The sequence below is a fragment of the Sciurus carolinensis genome, chromosome 1, assembly GCF_902686445.1.
Source record: "Sciurus carolinensis chromosome 1, mSciCar1.2, whole genome shotgun sequence".
In the NCBI taxonomy this organism is placed as follows: domain Eukaryota; kingdom Metazoa; phylum Chordata; class Mammalia; order Rodentia; family Sciuridae; genus Sciurus; species Sciurus carolinensis.
The window spans coordinates 156786116-156813147 of NC_062213.1; the positions used below are offsets into that span (position 1 = coordinate 156786116).

Consider the following 27032-nt stretch of genomic DNA (forward strand, 5'->3'; position numbering starts at 1 on the left):
TTTCCCTATTGTCTCAAAACACAATTTTAAATTTATGATTCTGGGTATGGGTTTTTGTTTTGTTTTGTTTTAAAGTCCAGGGGCACTTTACCACTAAGTTACATCCCTAGCCCCTTTTATTTTTTGTTTGGAGACAGCGTCTCACTAAGTTGCTGAGGGTGGCCTCAAACTTGCCATTCTCCTACTTCAGCCTCTTGAGTTGCTGGGATTACAGGTATGGGCCACTATGCCTGGCTTGTTTTGTGTAATTTTTATGGATGGATTTTGTAGATCAGGTGCTATAAATCGATGAGGTTCCCAGGAAGGCAGACACTATATGTTGGTTTTTTGTTTTTGCTTTTGTTTTTGTTTTGGTAAGAGGGATTAAACTCAGGGGCACTCAACCACTGAGCCACATCCCCAGTCCTATTTTGTATTTTATTTAGAGTCAGGGTCTCACTGAGTTACTTAGTGTCTTGCTTTTGCTGAGGCTGGCTTTGAACTCGCGATCTTCCTGCCTCAGCCTCCCCAGCCACTGGGATTACAGGTGTGGGCCACTGTGGCTGGCTCTTGTTGGTTTTTGCTTACCATTTTGTACATAATACTTAGCATTGTTCTTGTCAAAAGTTGGTGCTCATATTAGCTGTTTCATGAATATCCATGGAGCCTGGCCCTGGTTCTGGACTCTCCTCAGGATGAAGAAGTCTTAGCAAGGGAGAAGTGTGACTCATTTGAATGGTTATAAATGATTCTAGCTACTCCAGAGTCACCTGGTAAGCATGCTGGAATGTGGATTCCTGAATCTATCCTTGGAGAGTTTGATTTTAGTGAGGCTGGGGTAAGGTCCAAGAATTTGACTTTTGACAGCCTCTGAGAAAAAAAGAAGCACTCTTCAAAAACAAGATGAAGAGCCCTTTGCTTCTGCCAAGAAAATTCCTTTAGAAATAAAGCAATCAAATTGCTTTCTATGTGAGCACAGGTTTCCCAGTATGCCTAAAAGAGAACAGGGACAGAGGATTTTCCAGTTTGATTTGACTCAAGAGGACAGAGTAGTTTTTAGGTATGCCTGCATCTCACAACTGGACTTTGCTGCACAAATTATGAACCTCTTTCATGGCAGAGAAAAACGACGCCAAGGGTCATATCAAGTCAGGGATCTAAGACAGACTTGAACCCACAACTCAATTCCTTTCCAGGTATAAGCCACAAACCATTCTGCCTCATTTAAGTGATGCATAAGGAAGAACTAGCTGATGGTTACTGACAAATCATCCCAGGAAAGGTGCAGGCTTGCAGAAGACCCCTTTTCTGACTGGATGAAGCATCCACAGCCAGGACCTCTGTGATCACCCTGGAGGCTTATTTAGATTCTTTGGGCTTTTGTGAAATGATAACTGGCTCCTGGGAACCGAGGAGACCAGGGGAACTATTATTATGGATTACTTTATTTCCTTTACTGCAAAGACCATCTTTAAAAGCATTAAAGAAAACATTTTACAACAATAAAAATGGAAGTGACTCATTAACAAAAGTACGTGCTTGGTAAACATTTGTCAGTCATAAAAGAGTTTCACAATGTAGTACTTGTCATCAATAATCTACCCAGCTTTCTTTTCACTAACTCCTAAACTATACTTTTAACCACACTGGTCCCTCAACAGGTGCTTCCTGTTAAATCCATCTGAGACATCTCCAATCCACTGCACCTGTTCTTCAAGGCTCAGCTCAACTCATCTTCCTCCCTCAAACTCCTCCCATCAGTCCAGTCCATAATGAGTCCTTCTTCCTCCAAGCTGACCAATCTGTTTCTTCATTATATGATGTTTTTACCCTAATTTTTATGTTCCTTTGGAATCAGGCTTGTCATAGTCATCATATTCATTAGACATAGATTGTTTTTTAGATTCTGCTTTTATAAACAAAATCCTAAGGAATTACTCTATTCTATTTGGGCTGTTGTAACAGACTGCCATAAACTAGGTAACGTATAAACAACATACATTTATTTCTGGAAGATAAGAAGTTCATGATTGTGGCATTAGTAGTCCAGTGTCTGGTGAGAGCCCACTTTTTGGCTCAGAGATGACACCTTCTCACTGTTTCCTCAGTGAAAGGGGCCAGGCAGTTCCCTGGGACCTCTTTTGTACAGACACTAACTAATCCTACCCACGGGCTCTGTCTTTATGATCTAATCACCCTAATATTTCTCCTCATACGATCACATTGGTGGTTAGGTTTCAACATCAAATTTTACCGAGGTTGGGGGGCATGAATAGTCAAACCAGAGCATCAATAAAAATTGAAAAATTTTGTTGTAAACAATAAACAAATTATCTTACTTATTTTGCCTGACTCACAAACCAAATAAAGGTGCAATAAATGCGGGTGAGATGCCAAAAGATTTTGTTATGGAATCCCTATTAACTGATGCCCTTCCCTGCTCCAGGGAGATCTGGAACTCCCAATTCTCTCTAGAACCTTTCCCGCACTTGAGAAGTCTTAGTTTCCTGCAGTGGGACTGTAAGTTACTTGAGAATTTATTTTTCTCTCTCAGGTCCAGCACATTGCTGGGAATGTGGGTATGCCATCAATTCTTATTGGCTGATTGAGTAATGAGACAGGGCGGAGAGCTAAGTCACCAGAAAGCTCTGGGCATTGTATTCAGTAATATTCATTGAACAGCTACTTAATCTCACAATAGTTTGGATTTCTTTGAGTTCTCTCACGCGTACAGCAGCTTGGCCGTGGAACATGCACCCATCCACCAGCCAAGTTCACATGAAAAACCTGGAAGTAAGCCCCACTCTGCTGCATTTCCCACTAACTACACCACTGACCTGCTGGTTAGGTAAGGAAGCAGGTGTCAGCAGGGGCTTAAGAGATGTAGGAGGAAAAGTGTGTCCAGAAACAGGAGGAAAAGGCGGGCCAGCTAGGTTAGGAGAAGGAATTCCTGGAAGCAAACGTGAAAGGGGATCATCTCTCCGCCCTTCACTCACGCTCGCTAATGCAGCTCTGTCTGGATTCCAGACCCTACTTGACTCCAGCACAGGAGTGAAACATGCTCCGCCATCCTTGTTAGCTACCTCTGGGCCCTGGAGGAACGGTTGCCTTGCCAAAAACAGGAATGTGTTTTATGCACGTGTGCCTTTGAGGAAAGTAATTTATAAAAAGCAGTGTGCTGTTCACCCTGATTTGGAGACTGTGGGAAATATCAAGTTCACGCTTGAGATATTTTATAAAGCGGGTCAATTACTCTTAGGAGTAAACTAAAAGATTTCACATTGAGAAGTATATTAGTTGCCAATCACATTTATATAACTTCAGGTTTATGAAAAGGTCAAGAACTAATAAAAATCATAGATTATCATGTAAAATGAGGGGGCAATTCAATTTAAGAGGTTTGATATGCTTCAGTCTTTATATGTGTGCTTTAAAAAAAAGTAACAGCAATAGAAAAATCCTATCTAAATCTCCTTTAGACCTTGACTCTAAAACCTGGAGATATTGGATTAAAACTGCTTCCTATACTTTTCATAAGAAATAAAAATAGTTCCTGAATTTCAGTTTCAAGAGAAATAATTCCATCCCTTACCCCTTAAGAAAAAAAAAAAAAAAAAAAAAAACAACAAAAAAAAACTTCCTTCTGGATTTACTTTCATGAACAACTGATCGAAACTGCATCCCGAGGGAAAAAACAGAACTGTGACTCCCACTTTGATCTCTTCTCCATGGAGAAATTCACTCCCTGCCTGCCTTGCAAGATGTTCATTTGATTGACGTTTGCTCTGATGTGCAAACTGCTTTGAACTTCAGACATTTAATTCCCATCAGGCTGCAGTCATTTTTATTCTCCTTCAACAGGATTTACAAGCAGGAGATCAGCAAATGTAGAAGATAAAATAAATTTGCAGAAGCTTTGAATCTTACATCAAAACAGTGTTCAAGTGAGTTCCAATTGGATTTCATTCAGCCTCGATTCACAGTGTAAATCAACTTTGCAGTGGAGTCCCAGTTTAGAAAGAAAAAGATATAAAAGAGAAAGAGAGACACGCACGCACACACCAGTTGGGGTTTACTTCCTGAATCTTTCTTGGTCTTTGTTTAAATTTCCTAGGGAAGGTGATTTGCCAGGCAAATCACTCTGAATCCTGGATTTTCCTTAACATTTCCAGGGAAGCCTGCCCAATTTATCACCTAGCACACAAAAACCACACCCTTGTGTGGGTTGCAAGAGTGGTGGTGAAATGCGGTTATTGTTCATGGATACATTTTTAAGTCAATGATTTAAAAAGCAAATCCCTGTGGATTTCTCTGAAGAGCAAGGCTTAAAGTGACTGAGTCCATATACAAAGCTAATATAATGACAGATAATGGGGCAGGGGATTTTTTTTTTTTACTTGTTTGCTTGTTTTTAATCTCGGCTAAAATGCTGAGACAAGTGCAAAAGGTTAAAAAAATATATCCTCTCTTCTGAAAACAAGACCTGGTATCAGTTCAGGAGTGAATGTAAAACAAACGCCACGAGGCTCTCAATGGAGTTCATGGCACGAGCAGGCCCTGGCTGCCCGTGCTGCTGCTGCACTCCCAGGTCCTGTTTTAAGAACATCATACATTTTCTGGGAAGCAAAGGAGGCCAAAAGCCCTCACCAGTAGCTGCAGGGGCCTTTAAAGGAAGGTGTGGACACTAGAAACACCCGCGTTCCACAGACTGCCTGACCCTAGTGACAGCCTAGCAGTGTCTGGCTTGCTGTGATACGACTTGGAGACACAGCTCTTCACCTCTATTCAATCAGGTTCCCGCCTGCTCATTCTTTCTGGGAAGAGGCTGCTCTCCAAATATTTGAGCAACACCAGTTGAAAAGAATTAAACAAGAACCCCCTTATCTTCCACTTAACCACCCATGAGAATAAAGTTAAACAAAGAAAGAGCTAAGATAAAAATCAAACATCTGCAGTGGCAAATATTTAAACTCTGTTTGAATGGTGGAGGAAAGGGTAAGAGTAGGATCTCTTCAAAAAGGAACCATCACATTTATAAAGTCAATGATACTCGAACCCCCTCCCCCAAACTGAGTTTACTTATTCAAACACCTAAATTAATGGGCAAACTGAAAAGCTGTCAAATAACGTGTAATCATGTTCCGAGAAATGGTTTTTCCTTCCATCTCTGCAGAGATGGGAGTGATAAGTCACATTCTTTTTGTTCTTATCAGTAATGAGGATTAAACTTTCAGGGTTCAGCAATTCAGTCAGACTGGAAATAAGGACTGACTTCAAATGCCCTTGGAAGGTAAGGCTTTTGGAGAATAAAGTACCTCTCTCTCTCTAGCAAGGTCTAAGTGTCATAGGGACAAACACATTTCTTGTTAACCTTTTCTCCACCATAGCAGACACTGAGGAGGCCCTGACCTTGTGATCTCAGGTCTTCCTTCCATACAGGCAGTATTATCTGGTTTTCACAAAAGCTTGAGAGATTGCACAGGTGGCATCTAGGGAGAACTGGAAGTGGGTCCACAACATTTAGCCCTATCTTCCTCATTAGCAGGTTGGAAAGTGGGCACGAGAAGAGGAAAGAAGGTCACCTGGGCAAAAAAAAAACCAGAAAATAGGCAGGTTTTCTTTATGCTGCTGCAGAGCGTCTCTGACCACCAGTCATCTGAACTCTGGTAATGCCTCAACTCGCTTTACAGTTATTTATCTGGATGCTCTTCTTGCTTGGAAAACACAAAGGGAGAGCCCTTTTCCTCTGCCTCTTTATCTCAGGGCTTAGCCCACAGTGAGACCAGTGAAGAGTTCAGTCACTCTCTGCTGAATAAATAAAAGCAGAAAACCTAGAGGGCTGAGACTGCAGGAGCAGAGCCCTGAGATTGCAAACCAGGTGTGTTCTTTCCCCTCACGCACCCTGAGTGGTCAGTATGGAGCAGACAACTTTGAGTGGCACGACACAGACGTCAGAGAGAAGCACTAAGAAGCTCAAAGTCAGCTTTGGCCTTGGAGGTGGACTAGTTCCATCTCTTAGGCACATAATGCACCAGGGAGGAAAGAGACCCATCCAAATTCCCTGTTCTGTAAAACAGGACACACAGGAGACAGAATACTTGTGGCTGATGTACCCGCAAAAGGAATTACTGACTCAACATTAAAAAGTTAATAAAACAATGAGTATAAAGATAGAAATGCCTATTACCATACCAGATAAAGCAAGTCCCCATAAAAAAGCAGAATGGTTTTTAAATCTAGGACTTCATTGAAAACACTTTGCTATTTCAGTCCAATAAAACACACAAAAAGTTTAAAGGGAGGTTTTTGGTTTTCAGTTAAGATGGGATCTATTTCTTAAAGCTGGTATAGTCCACTAGCTAGTTTGTTTGAGAAATCAGATTTTTTAAAAAGAAAATTCCAAACCAACTCTGCCTATAATCCATAAAAGGCAGCTGGTGAAATTCAATGCTGGAATCCGGGAAGCAGGTCACCCATGCTTCTGCCAGTGAAGGTCACTCAGAAAAATCCAGAAAGCATATTCTCGGTAGAGCCAAAGGCAGGTACTTTCTGCTGTGCTGTGAGGTGCTCACCAATAGTACCACAGACAGACAGACAGACAGACAGACAGACACACACACACACACACACACAAACACACACACACAAACACACACAGAAATCACACAAACTGCTGTGGGAACATGGCTTTAGACTGAGAAACAAACTAGCCAGACAATGAGAGTTTTCTGCTCAATTTAGAATCTTGGATGCTCATTAGCTTCAAGAGAAATTCTAAGAATGAACACACAGTTCAATGGGTAGATGAGCCACTCCAATTTTACCTTTGGCTAAAGTATTTTATCATTAAAAGAAAACCACATTTGGCGTCAGGAAACCTAAATTCCAAACTCACTCCTCTGAGCTCTACCACAATCTCTCTGGTCCTCTTTCCTTTTGTGTAAGACAGAAAGGGCCTCCCGTGGGCAGAAATAGTTCCTACCTGACCAGGTTGTTCAGAAACCACACAAAGGATGTAATGTAAGTGAATTAATGTTTACAGAAATAAAAACAAAAAACAAGAAAGTATTTTACTGAGGTATAAACATGTTACTCTCTTTATACAGATTACATAATGTTTTCAGAAAGGCAAAGCACTTGCAAAATCTTCATTGAATTTCAGCTCAACTCAAGTTCTTCTGGCAGTAATATCCATAAAGGCTCCATCTGTAACATTTACTTTGCCTGCAGTAACAGCAACCATTAAAAGTGGAATGTGAGATGATAGGGGAGGGAGACCTGCATGAAAGAGAAAGCTCTGTCACACTGTACTTTGCAACAAAAACACAAAACACAACTCAGTTGTCCAGGACCAAGCTTGTCAGATTATTTGACCTTCTGACATGGAACAAAAGAACAGGAGTCAAAAGCACAAAAGTTCCGTGCTAAGTCACAATGTTTTATTTCACATAAGAACAGTAATAATGGGACTGGGATTGTGGTTCTGTGGTGGAGCGCTTGCCTAGCATGTGTGAAGCACTGGATTTGATTCTCAGCACCACATATAAATAAATGAATAAAAATAAAGTTCTATCAACATCTAAATATTTTTTAAAAAGCAGTAATAATAAGAAATAAAACATATGGGGATAAGTTTTTTATTTCATAGTATCTTTGTGCACTACCTTAAAGATGGGCTAGAAAAAAAAGAAGGAGTTGCCTGTAGGTGATTCAGCTGTTATATCTAGAAACATTTTATTAAAAAACCCTCTACTGTGCATTAACACAGAACATTAAGGTAGACGTTCTTGAGGGGTAGATATACCAATTACTCTCATCTGATCATCACACTATGAATACATGTACTAGAACATCATACTGTACCCTATAAATACATACAATTACCATGTGTCAATTAAAATAAGAATGCACTGAAAATAAATCTACACATTTTGACTTTGCCATGCATGTGACATAGTTATGGGGTAAAAATATTTGGGGGATGAAAATAAAATGATGTTGTATGTTAATCTCAACTGCTTGCCCAAACATCTCCCAAGGGTGATCTACATGCAACTCAAAATGTTCATACTGAATTCTTTTTCCTCTAAAAAGTCTTTTGCTCTTTAGTAGCAGGACCTTATCCTCTAAGATGCTCAATTTAACCTGTTAAGTCTCATCATCCTACATGTGGGACACCACTTAAACTGAACACTCCTGTACTGCCAAAAATTTTAAAAAAGGAAAAAGGAAAAAAAAAACTTCCTTCTCACAAAAACCTCCAGTAAAATCTAGTTGCCAGATTCTACATATTCTGCACTCGGTTTTTACATTCAGTTTCACAGTACCACCAAATGTCTCTTGCTTTCCTGCAGTTGTCCCTCCAAGTAACAATATTTTGTGATTATTAAAATTGGCCCAACCTGATGAGAGGCAACTTGCCTCTCCATCATAATAAGTCTTCACTTGCCAACTAATTAATTTGCCCAAATCACAGACCTGACCACAGCCCTTTCTTGCTAAAAAACCTATTGTTCACATAGAGAAAGAAAGCTGTCTAAGGCACCGAGGATTTTGAACCCACTGTAGTCTATCCCTTGCCCACTGCTCCAGCTGGGTCTGCCACCTCACTACACTCAAATGCTATATGGACACTTGCTGTTTTCTGGTCTGAAGCCTTCTTCTGGATCTATCTGTGGAAGCTCCACTCTTCAAGTCGTAATTGCCTACCACTTCTCCATCAAACTGATCAGAGGCCTCTGATCATATTCTCTGTCTCCTCTGAAACGGTCTTTCATGGCTTTCAGGCACTTGCTGCAGTCTGCCTCAGCCTGATCCACTTGTGTTCTAGGAGCTTCTGAAGGTAATAACGGGCTGTGTTCATCTTTGTCTACCAGACAGTATCTAGGACAATGTCTTACACATTAATTACCTTCAACATGATAAAGGCAAGTTGAGTTCAAAATAAAAAAGACATGGCTTTGGAAATTTTGTGTATTTTTAAGTTCACCATGCATGTAACAGATTTATTATATATATTTGAAAAGAGATAACTAAGAAAATATCAATGTAAGTTTTATATCAGAGCTTATTTCAATACCCAGGTGAAAGCAGAGACTATTATTAAAGGACATAAAAACACAATATTGCTTGATTTCTGCCTAGAGGTAAAGTAACTTGATAAATCTGATAGCACCATCACTGCTGATAATGCAAAAACTAAGAACAAATTCACATTTGTTACTGTGCATTAACTTCTTTGGTGTCTATTTACAGAAGACCCATTCAAGCAAGGTATTAAATCCAAAGTCGAACCTGACAGGGTCCCTGAATTCAAGTGACTAAGAGGAGAGAGCATACCAAGTGCAAATAAATAAACCCCCTCTGTGGTACCAACATGCATAAAGTTCCCCAGGCCTCTTCCTACATACATAAATGCTCCCTGACTACATAAATGAAATCGGACTAGGTCTTCTAGTTCTTACAGGTACAATTCACTTAATTTTATGTCTCATTCTTTTATTCCCATTCTCAAAATTCTTAAATGAATTGCCTCATTCAAGCAACTAATAGTTATTATCTTCCATGGGTCAGACTGTAGAGATATGATGAAGGATACATACTGTCCTTTACTTCATTTATGGAGCCTGAACCCCGCTGAATAATGTTCACATTCTGCAGTCTAGCATTTAAGGTTCTCTATGATCTGTATTAATCCAACTTCTTTTTTTTTTTTTCTTTTTTTTTTTTTATTTATTTTTTTTACGTTTACATAGGGTAATGATGTTTATTATATTTTTCCCCTCCACCCCACCCCTCCCACCCCTCCCACTTAATCCAACTTCTTCTCCCCCTACCTACCCACCAAACACTGGGGATCAAAACTAGGAGTGCTCTACCACTGAGCTACATCCCCAGGCCCTTTATATTTCTTATTTTGAGACAGGGTCTCATTAAGTGGCTCAAGCTGACCTTGAACTTGCAATCCTCCTGCCTTAGTCTCTCAAGTAGCTGGGAAGACAGATGTACACCATCTTAGCTGCCTCTTCCAGCACTTGCTCCAAACACAAGTCCATCTCAGTGCTCCTGGCCATTTCCATCCATGGGGTTTTCTTCATGTTACCCACTTGCTCCAGGAAATCTCTCCTTCCATATCTTCATGCGTTCAAATCTTTTTCCTACTTTAACTTGCAACAGAAGCACTTCTTTCATAAACTATTCCACAAGGCTTTATTTTTTTAAAAATTAATGAATGTTCGGGAGATTTAACTTATATGGGTTCTGCCACATAGTACCTCTCTTTTTTCTAGGTAACTTTCAAAAAGGAAAGAAAACAAGTTCTCTCATGGAATTCAGAATTAATAATTTGAACAGTAGGAAAAGAGTTGCCTCTAATGGCAAGTGGCTTCAGTTAAAAACCAACCCTCCTAAGATGTTTAGAGGAAATTAAATAAGTCTTGAGAGTTGGACGGGTCTCTAGAGTGTAATTCAAACTGTTCATTTTGTAGTTAAGAAAACCGAGGCCAATGAGGTTAAATGAACTTCTTAAGTTGACACGGCAAAGCAGCAGAATGTAGAGGTCCACCTAGTCTTAGCACTAAATTACTACCGCATAATCTATATCACAATTGAACTTAAAGTGAATGAAACACTGTACTATTCAAGATATTTCTTTTCAACCGTGGTAGAGTCTGAGCTGATTTAAAAAATAAAATAAGGGTTGGGGTTTAACACAGTGGTAGAGAACCTGCCTCGCATGTGCCTGAGTTTGACCCTCAGCACCACAGAAAAGCTAATACATAAATTAATGAAAAAGACCTAGTCCCTTCTTAAAAATGATAGCTCATGTTTGAGTTTAGTTTAAAAAACAAACAAAAACCCTGACTTGAAATTAAGTCCCTTAAGAATGGAAATCATGGCATCTAAATCTACTACAAATTCCTCAAGAGCTGAGCACAAGAATCTGAATGTGATGAGTCAGCATGTTAATCATCAAAATTAAAAACAACTCCCTAATAACTTATTTTGGGCTCATAATGTCAATAATGCTTAAAGAACCAGGCATGATAATATAGAATTTATTTAAATTATGTCACAAGATATGCAACCAATTTACATGGGGAAAAAATGTCTTAAATACTGACACTCCTTTCCAGGGACTCATTAACGTGAGCATTGACCTTTAAAAAGGAGAAACAGAGAAGAATACAATAGAACTTTCTAGGAGTAAGAGCTGGCACTCCCTTGTCAATCTGAAGATTAATAAAAATTTAACTTTAATAGTAGGTTTTGCAGTCCAATTTTCTATCCTTTTTTTAAAAAATTACTATTTTTAAAAATTTTTATAGACTGCATTTTGATTCATTGTACACAAATGGGGTACAACTTTTCATTTCTATGGTTGTACACAATGTAGATTCACATCGTTCATGTAATCATACATGCACACGGGCTAATAATGTCTGTCTCATTTTGCCATCTTTCATACTCCCCCATTTCCCTCCACGTAATCCAAAGTTCCTCCATTCTTCTCTTACCACCCCCCCCCCACCCTTCATCAACCACTTATCAGGAAAAACATTTAGCCTTTGGTTTTTTGGAATTGGCTTATTTTGCTTAGCATGATATTCTCTAATTCCATCCATTTATCTGGAAATGCCATAATTTTATTCTTCTTTATGGCTGAATAATGTTCCATTGTGTATATATACCACAGTTTCTTTATCCATTCATTTATTGAAGGGCATCTAGGTGGGTTCCACAATCTAGCTATCCTTTCTTGAAGGGTATTATGATTTTTTTTTTTTTTTTTTTTGCGGTGCTGGGGATCAAACCCAGGGCCTTGTGCTTGCAAGGCAAGCACGCTACCAACTGAGCTATCTCCCCAGCCCGGGTATTATGATTAATTTGATGTATCAACTTAATATCCAGATACGTGGTTATATGGTTAAACACTATCCTAGATGTTTATGTGAAGGATTTTCTTTTTTGACTGAATTTAACATTTAAACTGTAGGTTTTGAGAAAAGCAGATTACTTTCCAAAATGTGGATGGGTCTCATCCAATCAGTTGAAGGCCTTAGTAGAAAATAAAAAAACACAAAACAATGATCTCCTTAAGCAACAAGAAATTCTCCCAGCAGACTGTCTTGGGACTTTACAGTTCTTCTGTGGATCTGCAGCCTGCCAGTCTATGCTGCAGATAAAGGACTTGTACCTACACAATCATGAAAGTCAATTCCTTAAAATAAATATCTAAGGCTCTCTCTGTACACATATGCACACACACATCCCTATTGGTTTTGTTTCTTTGGAGAATCCGAATTGACAAAGAGGGTTCTGACAGTTGGCTATTCAAGGGAATTATAACCAGGAGTCTGTGATTCTTGCATCAGAACCTATGCTAGTTGCTCTGTTTGCAGCACAATGCCCTCAAGAGGTTGAGTGATAAGACTTGACTCCTGAAATCAGAGTTCTAGTGAGTGCCAGCTGAGAATGCACTAAATTTGGGTTCCTTAAAAATGAAATGAGTTCTGTTTGCCTTCCCTGGTGACTGTATACTCTTTGCGGATGCCCAACTCAAAAGCTTCCTAAAAATGAGCAGGAATTTGATTGTCAATGGTTCCAAGAGTTTCTTCATTTTTTCGGAATCAGTGAAGCTTTTAAAGTCTCCCCTGATGGGCACACAGAAATATCATTCATCTGCAGTCTCCTGGCTCCAGGTGGCTGGCTTCAGAGAGCTTAGGAAAGAAGTTGCTTACTGATTCTAGCTCCACCAGAATATCACTTTGCCTATCAAGCCAGGACTAGATGCCCTAATGCCAATTCCTGCCAAGATCGGCTCTTTACAAGTCTTAAGTGAAGGAGGACAAGGCACTGAACTCCACTGGAGATACAAAAAGGAATAAAAATCTTGAGTTCCTCTTTCCAGTATATCCTATTTTATTCTCTCCTTATTAAATAAAGACATCGAAAATTTTAAAAATGCCAACAGGCAGTAACATATATAGGAGAAATTGAGGACAGAAGAGAGAAAGGGCTTAAAAAATGTGGAAGATAAAATTACTGATTGGCTTATATAAAAGTCCAGAATCAGCAGGGTCTGCTGATTGGATGAAGGTTGCAGAAGCACACAATAAGCCTCATCTCTGTGTAGACCGGGTTTCAGCAATGGATAATTTTAGTGCTCTGCCTTAAGGGCTAGGGTTTGCAAAGCCCAAGAGGAGGAGGATGGGAGTTCAAGTTGGCATAGCAGGGAATTCACTTGCACAAGACATTTTTCTAAGTCAAATCTATTAACATCATACTACTCTAAAAATCAAGAGTAGGCCAAGGTCATAGGCCAAGCAGGTGATAAAAGCCAGGGAAATGGGTTGGGTGTCATACATCAGACCCCAGGTCCGTGGGAACTGCAGATGATGGAGAGCACGAGTCTAGTCTTCAAGGTGGAGGAGTGGCTTTTTATGAGAGTGGACTGTTGCCAAGTGGGAACGTGAACCCCACTTTTTAAAGAGATCACAGATATTTGAATTTTTAAAATATATAATCTCCCAAAGTTTAAGTGTTGGCAATGTATTTAAAAATTTTAAAAATCTGAAAAACTTTCAAATATCTCTGGGGCCAAATAAAATACACCTACAGGCCAGGTAGAGTCCCTGGGCTTATTCTGTGTTTGTGTATTCCTTGCAAGAGACGCCCTCCCGCATCACCTAACCCAACCCAACACAAAGAGCTGTTAATTAAGTTACATGAATAAATGAACCCACTCTCAAAGCTCTGTGAAGTTGTACCATTGAAAATGAGTTGTCTTAGATTGAGCCTTAACCTATTTGTTTTTCCATATTAGAGAATGCTAATTCTTCAGATCATTCCTTTAATAAACATTGACAGAGTGCCTAATCACTATGCAAGGCACTGTGCAAAATCATTAACTTCCAAGGCTCCCGAGCAAGAATTTTAAGAGTTGACTGGTCTGAGAAGGAAAGTATCAAACCCATCTGAAAAATCAATTTTCTGCCACTTTGCAGGTTCTCTCTGTTGCCATCATAATATAACCTTCAGGGTATGTTGGGCAGAATGCTTTATAATAAACTCCTTAAAACCCCTTGGGTCTTCAGAACTGGGCATTCTATTTTGTTTTCTAAAATAGGCACTATTAAGCCACAGTGAAAAAAATCAAATATGGATTATAAGTCAGTAGAAATGAAAAACTTGGCCTAAAACAAAAAGTAAAAATGAGCAAATGTGAATGTGCAAAATAAATTTATTGCTGTATTTAAAAAAAAAAATGAGCCATTGGTTTGAATTATTTATAAAAACATTGTTTTAGCTCTAATTCATCTTCAGTACATTTGGAGAAGAAGCAAGGTCAACAGGTCACAGGCTCTTAAAATGTTAGTAACAAGCAGCTATTGTAGCTTTGGGGCAGTGCTGAGTTTACAAAAAAAAAAAAAAAAATGTTTATAGGGCCCAGATGACTTAAGGATGGACAAGATCCAGAACTAAGAGTGGAGATCCTTTATCTGAGGTCCAATTGCTTACGTTCATCACAAGAGCAGTATTAATACATGTGCGTATGGCCAGATACAGGCCACAGACATAAAAAGTTTGAAGAGTTTGCTTTCAGAATTATAATATCTCATAGTTCAGAAGGAATTCTGTAATAATCTTGAGTCCATTTTTCACAAACTTAAGTCATTTTCATATCATTTTTACAATTTTGATCTTGTTTGAGTGGATATTTTTGCTCAAAATAATTCAATTTTTTATTTAGCTATATTTATTTTTTAAAGAAATTTTATGTGATTGCCATGAGAGGGAAAAAAAATAAAGTGTCTCTTGGCATAGAGGAAATTAGAGTGAATGCACAATAATCCAATAATAAAGGTTCTCTAAATACAACCTAAAAACACCTCCTCTACACCAACCCTGTGAGGTAGGTACTATTGTTTTCATAAACTTGGGGAAACCAAAGTTCAGAATTTAAGTGACTTCTAAAGTCAATCTCTGAGTCAAAAAGCTATGACATAAAACGAAAATGAAAAAACTGTTTTTCATCATGCCTTTAGGCTACTTGGTGAGACTGGGAGTTCTTTCTTTCTACACTTAACTCCATTGTGAACTCCCTGAGATTCAAAATGTAGACATTTGCAGAAGAACTGAAATATAGGGAAGAGTGAACTGAAGATGTGTTCAGCAGGATAATTCGACAGATACAATAAGCCATATAAAAGCATTTTATGAGGAACTGGGGCAATGGCAGCAAGCTAAGGATTCCTGCTCTGGTTATCCCAACAAGTTTTGATTTTTGCATCTTCATTTAAAAGCTGAGGAGCTTTTGTAATTTTAGAGAGTGACTGTGTTTAGACAATCACTGGAAAAACATCACCTCAGGACTCACTCCAAAAATTCCTACACATCTTTTCCTGGAAAGGGAGTTCTATTCAATGCCAAGAAGACTTGGTCGAAGAGAAGGGCAGTTCCCACTTGTCACTTGCTGCTGTAAACAGCTGTTGTCAGTTATCTCTTTCACCTGTCATCAGAGGTCCCTGTTTTGCTCATCTGTACATCTTCTGATCATGCAGCTTTACCCTCAGGACTGCCTTGGTTTTATAAAACTCTCCCGAAACAGCAGTTCCTGGCTCTGTCAGCTGTTCCCAGCAAGTGGAGAAGACTGCACCCAACACTCAGTGGAGAAGCCCAGCCTCTGAAGGAGTGACAGTCACTCAAACCAATCTGCTGACTCAGTCCAATCTTTTGAGGAGAGCAGCACAGGTAGTTTGACTTTGCCAAATAAATTGGTCTTTATCTCAGACATGAACCTTATCTGGATATGTTCAAAATGGAAGTCACTGTTTTTCCTGAAAACACATCCAATGTAAGTAGTTCTAAACTTGCAGTGTGTGCTCCTGTGTTTGTGTATTGACCATTTTCACAAATCAGCTACAACAGCTTGGCTGCATCTTACCATCTTATCCCTATGATACCAACACCCTACTGTTAGAAATTAAGAGAACTTACACATTTCTCTATCTAAATGGGAATATATTAACTTTATTTATATTATGAACATGTCTGATTATTTTTGTGTGACATTCCTCTCAAGGGCCAGATCAAATACAATTCATAGTTTTGAAATTCACAGAATCAACTTTTGATACAACCTGCCTGGTTCAATTCTCTGCTTTGAGGAACCACTTTGAGGAATCACATTTTGCCCTGACTATTAGTGACATTTACTACTTGCCACCATCCTCCAATAATTTACACAGTTCTTGAGACTAGGCATCTTCTTACTCATCCTTATATTTAAATTAATCCGGATTCCAACAAATAGTCATTAACCCCAATAGCGGGGGGGGGCACAAGAAAAATTGGAAGAGGTGTAATTCCTGCCCAGAACAGCAGGGGAGGCAGACTCACCACCAGCAACGTATGATACATTAAGTTCTATACACTCTAGAGAGCTGTATGAACATTATGGTGGAAACAAACACCAGGGAGCTAGTAATTCTTCCAGGGCCAAAGAAAATAAGGAGAGAGGGATAAAAGAGTTAAAAGGGCAATTGTAGAGTTATTCCTTAAAACTTCAAGAGAAATTCACCAGGTAGGCAAATAATAGGGTAGATTTTCCCAGTAGCAAGTTGCCAATTCAAGATTTAGCTATCAATCTACTTATTTATTTAATCAAGATCACTAGTTCTACTTGGTTATTTATGGGAAGATTTTCAATCTTCTAAGACAGGGATTTTCAATCTTAACACCACTGATCTTTGGGGCCAGACAATTCTTTGTTTCATGGGGGCCGTCCTGTGCATTTTAGGATGGATAACAGCACCCCTGGCTGCTACTACTAGATACCAGTAGACACTCTCCCAGCCCACTTGAAGTTGTGACAACTGAAAATATGTCCAGACATTGTCACCCACTGGGGGTGGGGTCTATTTCTATCTCAAGTGACTTTTTCTTACTATACTATATTTTCTCCTTTCCTGAACATGATTATTCCTTAGGTGCTCAAACCCTCCCAATTTGACCCTCATTTTAGATAAGAGATAAACTTGTTCAACACATTTACTGGTCCCCAACTATAGAAAAGTGTAGGTTCCTATGATAAAACTTAATAACAAAAAATGAAAAGTTCACTATAATATGAAAATTATATTTCATATATGAAATATTATAATTTTTAAATTATATAATATGAAAAGTATTACGGCTAGTGTTTGTTTAGGACATTAGAGTTTACAAAATATTTTCTAATTGGATTTCACTGAATGCTCACTGCACCTTGTGAAATGAGCATTAATCAACGTTAATTAATGTTCCCATTCCAGAAAAAAAGGCACTAAATATCCCAGGCCATGTGGGGATTACATGCTGGAGGTAAGTCCTAACCAGACAGTATCATTCCAAATTGTGTTAAGTTTTACATTTAGTTTAGAGAACAAGTATGAGCTACTTCAGATTGTATATAGGGCAAATCAGAGAAAGATTCATCTGAACACCACATAAATGGAGAAGTAAAATAAATTGAGGATTCCCTGCTACCTATAAAACCCACCTAAAATCTAAAAGTAAAAATTTGCTGTGGAAGCAAAACAACATTTAATTTAACCACCCAAAACCTGTCGTATCCATTCCTTGCCTAGTCTCAAGAGCATTAATTACATGAGGGAAATATATACTTAATAACATTTATTCTCATGATTTTAAAGCATGTTAACATTTAACATAAATAGCTCTAGCAGATTGGTATAATCAAGACTGTCAATACTGATAAACTGATGACAAAAATATATATTAAGTAAGTAGACTAAGGACACCCAGCTAAATAGAGGATGAAATCAAACTTAAAATTATTCTGCATTTCTCTAGACGAATGATCCTTTCCAATGACATTTCCATCATGATATGACCCTAAACTCCTCCAGAGAGAAACACTGCTAAGGCTAATAAATAGAAATACCCTCCAACGTGCAAAAATCCTGTTTTAATAATATCTGAAATCACATTTCCCTTAGGAGCTTTAAAGATAGTATCTTCTACAGTATGAAATGGTAATTTTTTTTTTTTTCTGTTACTCTTTCAAAGATAAAAAGCATTTCTTTAAAGTAAGCAAGTTTCTTTAAAGTAAGCAAGTTTCCAAATCTATGGGATTGTCTTACTCAGGGTTTAAGAGCAGTTTTCTAGATTTAGTAGAATCCATACTCAATCTATAGTTGATGCTCCTGAACCTGAATTTGAACATGACAAAAAGATGACTAGGAAGGTCCAGGAATTTGCTAGCTCTAAAGAACACTGAATCATATTACTTTAAAAATCACTTGTCTGTGAAAACATAAAGGGTTTAGCTTAAATAGTAGGAAACAAACTGCATATCTTTCAATAAACAAACACAAACACAGGGGTTTCTGTTTGTTTGGTTTTTTGTTTGTTTGTTTGTTTGTTTTTTTGGTACCAGGGATTGAACCCAGGGGTACTCCACCACTGAGCCACATCCCCAGCCTGGTTTTTAAATTGTTTTTGTTTTTTGATACAGGGTCTGGCTAAGTTGCTTAGGACCTTACTAAATTGCTGAGGATGGCTTTGAACTTGTGATCCTCCTGCCTCAGCTTCCCCCATCAGGGGAATTGCAGGCCTGCACCACCCCAGGCCAAACACAGGTATTTTGAATATGAAAGTGAGCAACTCAAGTCCTGGCATCAACAACAAGAATGTTAGTCTTACTCCATCATGGAAGGTGGAAGAGTGCAGCAGTCCTGAATCGCAGTCAGCGGGGAGGTGAGGTGAGCGGTATAGGATGCTTCCACAACTTGCTTGTTCCGGTTCACCACATCCAAGTATCGGTTGAATTTCTCCCGGATTTTTTTGGCTAGCTGTGGGATGACAGGAAGCAGAATAAATGGCAAGTCCAAGACAATGACCCACAGTACTCCTTCAAATAATTAATTCATGCCAAAAGCTGCAGCTATTAAACTTCAGGTAAAACAAAAAAGCACACCCAAGTCTTCTTCCACTATGTCGCAGAAGGAAACTCAGCAATAAAATAGTGTCTGTCTCATAAAGGATGATGATGTACTACAAACGTGTCATGTGTACAAATTCAAGTGGAATCACAGCTATTCATAAAATGCCTTGCTGGAAAAAGGAAATAAAGTCTAACCACTGTATTACTGTCAACATGATAGTAGGCATTGTAAGTTACAGAGCAATAATAATGATTGGAAGAAAAAAAGAGGAGAGACGTTTTCTATCACTAGTGGTTCTGGATTCACATGGATTTTGGGTGGGTGGAGGAGATATCATGGAAGGGAAGGCCATTCAGTACCTCCTCCCATACAACCCCGGAGGACACCATTCTCAGTCTTCCATGTGAATGGCAATTCCCTGGAGTTACACAATGCAGACATCCATATAAAACAAAATATATACATAGAAATAGCATGTTTGTGGCCTATTACACCTTTAAGATGGACAAATTTCTTTCTTAACTGCTGTGAACAGAACACTTCATCATGATTTACTTTCATGTGGGAATAATGAAAGCAAATTGGTAAGCACACTGTTTTCTCCTCCACTGTTCCCATCAAATACCACAGCTTAATTACAGATCTCCAAGGAAAACAGTGTTGTTTTTCTTCCCCTCAAACAAAATGTTACCCAAATGAAATGACTGATAGAATTATAGCTAATTGGTTTTGTAGAGCTATTCATTATCAGCACACTAGAGGAGAACTAATCATCTCCTTTGGGTTATGTGTCTCACACAATCCAATAGAATACAGACTGAGAACACGGAATCAAATCAGAATGCTTTCACTTGTTATTTTCAATCCAATTTTTAAAGTTGATTTTGTTCCAGAAAAATTCTAGGGCTTTCAGAGTATCAGTGAAAGAAGTGAAGTTCTTAACCTTTCTAAAAACTGCACAAATTATAAAGTTTAGAAAAACTTCCAGACATCACGAAAGAATATAAGAGTAATGTTTAATCAGATGATGGGTTGCCTAAGTTCATTTCATCATTTTCAAAGGAGGTATGTGTGGAAGATGAACCAGTCCACCTACCATTCTGCTCCCTGAACTATAGCTCTTACTATTAACAACAAACAGATTTTCCTTATTGGTGTCACTGCAGTAATAAAAACAAACAGTTGAATTTCACACTTTGGTTCAGATCATTGGTGATTTTGCTCCCCTTTGGCCATTTCCCAATGTTGGGAGATAATTTTGCTTGTTGCAACTCAATGGAAACAACTACCAGGTAGACAGGTAGCAGCAAGGATGCTCCTAAACATTCTACCATGCACAGGACAGCTTCCCATAAACCAAGAATTATCCAGCCCAGAATGTCTGTAGTGTCCCAGTTGAGAAACCTGGATTTGGAGAAAAATCAGATAATTTTCCCAATTTGTAATTCAGTTGACAGTTCCTAAACTCTTCTATTTTAATTCTGTACTCATTCAAAATGGTACTGGGGGGCTGAGGAAATAGCTCAGTTTGTAGAGTGCTTGCCTTGCAAGCACAAGGCCCTGGGTTCAATTCCCCAGCACCGCAAAAAAAAAAAAAAAAAAAAAAAAAAAGGTACTGGGTAGGGATGTGGGGGGATAGAACAAATTTCAAATTTATAAATTTCCATTTTGTTCTTTTTTTGTTCCTTCTTGAAAGTAATATAAAAGAGGCCATTGTAGGTGCCTACAGTTCTTTAAATACATTTTGAATACAGAGACAGGACTGCTCACGCATTATCAGCAGATGTGCTGCTAGGTTTCTGCAACAGCACTTGCACTCATCTAAGGGTCCTCTTCTCACACTCAGTGGGCAGTTGAGGATGGGAGGCTACAGGTCCAGCTGGAAGACCTAATGCATATTCTCTCAGTGCCCTGCACACCCCTCTCACAATGCACACCACTTCTTAATGCTATTACATGGTTAATGACCAATTTCCCTCTGGACTGTATGCTCTGTGAGGGCAGTTGCTATATATGTTTGTTTGCCTCTACATCTTTAGCATCTAGTATTATAGGTATTCAAAAAAATATTTCAAGATTAATAAATGTTAAAAAAAAAAGAGGATTCATTCCTGAGTGTTATCAATTCATCAACCTTATCTTTTGGTCTAAGGATAAACAACCTCTTTAAAAACAGGATACTTATTTTTTAAATATACAACAATATATGTTTATAGATATACCATCAAGAAGAAGCTCTTATCTTTTTCTTAGATTCTAATTCTGATTAAAATTAAAATAAATATCATGAGTGGCTACCTAGAGGTATCAAGAGTGTAGTCTATCATTTGGTAATAAATGTTTTGGAACAGAATGAAAATAAAGTATACTTGAAAGAACTGAATTTCCAAATAGTATCTTCACCATTTCATGTTAAAATAAAATAAGATTTGTAATCAACTGCACTTGGGAAATGCTCAGGGTTTTTTTTTTATACATTTGGTGAATTCTAACCATAAAAAGTCAGATCTTTTAAAAGTTAAATATTTTTCTCTGGTCCAAGGCCTGCTTCTGTATAGGCCATGAGCTGAGAATGACTCTTCCATTTTAAAGTTTGGGTTTGTTTGTTTGTTTTTTTCCCCTCTTTACTGCATTGTTTGACTCCCCTCCCCTTCGGTGTTGGGGATTGAATTTAGGGCCTTGTGCATATTAGGTAAGTTCTATCATTAAGCTACATCCCCAGCTAAATGATTTTTCTTTTTAAAAAATGACATTTATAATATTTAATAATTACACGGAATCCTAGTTTCTGTATTCACAAATAAAAATTTATTAGAACACACTCACGTGTTTGCATATTATTTTGGCTGCTTTCTCTATATAAAGGCAGTGCTGAGAACTTGCCATACAGGTTATATGGCCTGCTTTGTTAGGTCAGGAGACCTAACATGTCTCAAGATGGAGCCATAAACCCAGTGTGGTAATTTTTATAAAAATCTGCTGTAAGTTCTTAACCATGTCTCCCCTTTGAGGGTGGAGTCTACATTCTTTCTATCCCCACTGCTAGAATTTGAGTAGGCTTATGATGGTTTCTGCCAGTAGAGTATAGAGAAAGTGACACTGTGGAACTGCCAAAGCAGATCAGTGAAAGGCCTTCTACCTGTCACTCTTGGGATGCTCACACTCATGGTATCTCTCAGTTACCATGCTTAAAGAATCCAAGAAACACTGAGAGACCATGCTTGGTTGGCAGCTTTGGATGAACATGTCTTCAATTCTTCTCAGCACAGGTTCTGGTCATGACTCAAGAGGTATCCAGATAATCCGAGCCCTTGGGGTCTACCCTGATGTCTCTCCAGACTACACGGAGCAGAAATAAGCCATCAGTGCTGGGCCTAGTTCAAATTCTTGAGCTACAGAATCCTTAAGCATAAAGAAATATTTTTTAATGCCACTAAGTTTTGGGCCATTTGTTATGTAGCAACAGATAACTGAAACATCCAAGGATAGCCAGAAATTCCATCCTAGGGGAGGTATACTAAAGCTAAGCTGAACAAAGTCGCTCAAATACAGGCACTGCATCTAGATCATCAAAGTGATCAAGATTGTACCCTGTGGACTATACACCTGTCACAAAGAGACTTTAGGGTTCTTCAGAAAACTATAATAGCTATCATATAGAGGTACTTATATACTATACACTAGGCATGAGGACCTGACAGGGCAGGTATTCTCATTTTATGTCAGTGAGGTTATGTGACTAGCCCAAAGTCACAAAATAAGTGAAAGAGTGTCTCAGGAGTGTCTTGTCTGTAAAACCTGTGTGCTCACTTGCTTGGCTATGGCACCTTAGACAAACCAAATCTTTGAGGGAAAAAAAAGTTGCAATGGTGACTTGAGATATTAAAATACAACAAATCTCACAGGTTGGGAAGTCCTGTGAGCATAAGCAGGCAAGGCACAGAGCAGAGTGTTACGGAGGCCCTCAGGCCCCCAAGCTGCATCCCTATCAGTGGAGATAGCTTATATAGAGTCCAGATACACAAGATACTTAACAACGGGTCTCACATGCATGCTCTCTCCACCTCTCAGTCTGAAATTCCCCAGTCTTTCATGTAGTGACATTCAAAACACCAGAAAAACAGTTGACAGCATTTGCTGAGTGCTATGCATTAAGTCACTATTCAAAGGATCTCACAAGCATATACAATTTAATCCTTTAAAGAACCCTACAGCAGGGGACAGTGGCCTTGTCCTATATCCTAAGTACACAGGAACTGAGGCAGGAGGATTGCTTATGTCTGAGTTCAAGGACAGCCTAAGCAACATAGGAAGACCCTGTGTATCTATCTGTGTCTCTGTCCATCTATCTGTCACACACACACACAACTCTATAAGGTACATACGTCCATTTCCCAAAAGCAGACAGTGAAGGTTAAATAACTTGTTCAAGGTCACAAGCCTACATAGTTGGAATTCAAACCCACTAGTCTGACTGTAGAGCCCAAGCTTCAACTTTTATTCAACACTGTTTCTCTGTAGTACACAGAAATCAACTCTCTCCCCCATTTCTTTTCAATTCTGTTTTAACAAATGCTATGGAATTCTCGGCAGGATACTATAATCTTGGCAGCCTCATTACTTTATAAAAAGAATTAGATTTTTAAAAATTAATATGATTTCATTTAGAATTCTTCTAAATTCCTATGAAAATCAAGTACTTTGAGGAAGTTTAGAATTGCTGATTTTTCTATCACCAACATAAAAAGGGATACAGAAAAACTGAAATAATGAATTCCCCCCAAAACCAAAAATCCACAAAACAATGCTTAATTAAATTACCTAACTTAAATTGTTCTAATAATTCAAGGTCTTTATTTATTCACTTATTTTTTGCAGTACTGGGGATAAAACCCATGGCCTTGTCACGCTGGGCAAGCACTCTATCCCTGAGCTACATCCCCAGGCCTCAAGGGTCTTAAAATGTTAGTCTGTTTGTGACCTGGAAAGAGAACAGAGGTGATGTATTGTTCCTCTCCATCAGGAAATGAATTTCGGAAATCAATATTTTCCTCAGAATTTTCACCTTAATTACATATCTGTCATCACAACGGGAAAGTGTAACTTCCATTTTCCAAGAAGAGACTGAGGCATGTGAAGCTTATAGGTCTCTTGACTCTGCAGGGGTGCTCTGGCCTCCCTGGACCCCTGGCCTCCAGAGGTGAGCTCCCGCTCTCTGACAAGGAGTGTGATGGTAACTCACTATGGAAACCTCACCTCATGCTCCACTGCAGGGGTTTGCTCCCATCCTCCCCCAACCCCAACTCTAAGAAGCAATCTCTTTTAACATGCTAACCAAACCCAGGTTGCTCAGCAAGCATAACAGAATCTCTTAGACTAAAGACAGCCCACAGAGAGATTAAATCCTGAATGTGTCTGTTAAACTGAAGAGGACCAGCTAACCACTGTGAAACCGTCCAAGAGGCCAGACAGACTCTGGGTCTGTATCCTGCCATGATCCCTGCAGACAGGAGAAAACAAAGGACATTCTCAACAAAAAGCTACAGGTGGACCCACAATCCTCCTCAGTGTAATTAAAAACATTTTTCTTTCCACAGCTCAGCTTTCATCTTTTATCCTTCTTTATCCTTTCCCCTTCATCCCCTAAGGGGTTCCTGAATGCTGATGAGACAACAGGACTAAAACCATCTTGTCATCTTTTGGGTCAATTCTTAGGCTAGCCAACATCCAGCCATGGGTCAAATGATCAGTAGGTAGCACATGGTCCCCATGGGAACGGATTCTAATTTGTCATCATCTCCAGTGACAACGTTTCATCACAACATCAATGAATTTCTTTTTGCTGAATTTCCTCTCCCTTAATTTTCCCATAGACATTTCTGTCATTTGCATACTTCCCCAGAGTCTCCTTTTTGAAAAGCTCTTTTACCTTAGCTTTACACTTCTGACAATTTGGGAGTGGGGGATGGGCACATGGTCAGAAAAAGGTAAAGGAAAACAAAAAAAAAAATCTGCAAAGGCACTGTACACATTTTATTTATGTCTGCTTCCTAAAAGGAAGGGCCGGAAGGAGTTTCAATGTTAAGGAAAGCTTTATTTAAAATACATAACAATGAAGCTGACAAGCACAGACAGGAAATGTACCCTAGGGGCCTCAAGATTCATAGGAAAATTCCTATTGAATGTAGAAGAGTTTAACATTTGACATTCAAAAACCTTTGTGCCGTGATAAGAATTTAATAATAGCCGGTTCCTCTTTCCTTCAACTCCAGTCTTACTACTCAAAAGTAACCTTCTGTTTTGTTTTCCAGCAAGTTTCTGGGTTTCCTTATTTAAATGTCTGTAACACAGAAATAATTTTGAGTATAAGCCGAGCACACAATTATATAACACCTCTGAACAGCATTGCACCATGGCATTCAAGGTAGAACTTCCTCATTGTTGCCTGTTACACACACACACAGGATATATGAAATGCTCTTGGTCCTGGCTGAATAGCTAGTAGTAATCATTGTAATCCAGAGAGATATAAAGCTCTACCACTTACTCACTGGACATTTGGGCAAGTTCCTTGACTTCCCTTAGCATTGGTTTCTTCATGAATGAAACTAGAATAATACCCTTTAAAGGGTTTCTCATGAGTTCAAATGAAACAATGAATATAGAAAGCAGAGGATGATTACCAGGGTTCATTCTTATTGTTAGACCTCAGTTTCTGGATTAGAAAGTGCCTGTGGAGCTGAATGGGCAATATTGTGGAGTTCAAATTTTTCAACAATACAGCTGTAAGAAAAGGAAGAGGAACCACCTGAATATTAACCATCTTGTCCATTTGACACATTTTCATGGTTATTTCTACTGAGGAAACCTGGTACCAGACCTGGGGGAAAATATTTTCTTAGATTAATAGCAAATGGCACAAAGAGCTTAGACTTTGGGGACAAATAAATGAGTTAAGTTCAACTCCATCATTTCCAAGCTAAAGGAGACTAGGTGAAATTTTCTCTAAACCTCGACTTAATTGCTTCTAAAAAATAATAGCTGTTTCCTGAGGTTGTTTGAGAACTAAGGAGGATAAAGTTTGCAAAATATTTAAGAGTGCTGAATGTACTAGAGATGCCAAATAAATGGCAGTGGCTGTTGTTTTAACTCTTGTTGTTATTATTTCCTGTTAATGTAGTTATCATTTGGGGAACTTAAAGAATTGGCTTAGGTATTCAAATGGAGGATCCAAAGAGCACTTACTGTGCTTGAGAAAGGTGAGTGGCCAACACACACCATGATATGGCGGGGAGATAATTACAGTCTCAGGCAGCTTGGGATTCTTCAGGCATCCTCTTCTTCTGAGTCTAAGGATCTAATAATGACTTCACTTTTGCTTTAGCTGTATCACTTTCAAAGCATTTTTTCTAGAGTTGTCTCATTTGCACCTTCCGACAACCCTGGAGGCTAGGAAAAGCAGGTATTCCCTACTGCATTTAATAATCAAGGAACTCAAGGTTCAGGGGGTTGCCCAAGTTCATGCAGAGTAAAAACAGAAAAAACAGACTATTTCTCCTAATTCCAAACTCCTTCAATATGTAGAAATATATGAACTTTTTCAGATTAAATGATCTAAATTCTGCTCATAGCCCAATTCTGCCCTCTTTAAAGTCTTCTCAGGCTCCCCTTTTCCTAGGATTCAACATCTGCTCCACTCACATCCTGCTTTATATTGTTGATCCTTCCTCATTTGAGAACCTGTTTTCCCAACAAACCAATAATACAGCAATAGTCAGCATTAATTGATTGCTCACTATATATTCCAGGCACTGTGCCAAGTGTGACTTTACCTGATGCCTTTGAATCCTCACAATAGCCCTCAGCAATTCCAATGGATTGACTTGCCAATAGTCACGTAGCCAATAAACAGAATAATCAGATCAAATTCAAGCTCTTGGACCACTGCACTGTGCATTTTTATTCAGTATGGTACCTAATATGTAGAAAGGACTTTTTGTTTTGTTTGTTTTGCAGTGCTGGAGATCATTGTTCATGCTAGGCAAGCATTCTACCACATGCTAGGCAAGCATTCACACTTGCCTAAAAGAGACTTAAAGATAT

The 27032-nt window shown here is 38.7% G+C and overlaps 1 protein-coding gene across 1 annotated transcript in view; it reads right to left on the reverse strand.

Moving 5' to 3' along the window:
* Cachd1 (cache domain containing 1) overlaps positions 1-27032 on the reverse strand; it is a 216731-nt gene that overhangs the window by 83980 nt on the left and 105719 nt on the right. The window contains exon 3 of the mRNA XM_047549751.1: positions 18688-18836. Within this exon, the coding sequence (XP_047405707.1) occupies positions 18688-18836 (149 nt within the window). The remainder of the gene's footprint in view (positions 1-18687; positions 18837-27032) is intronic.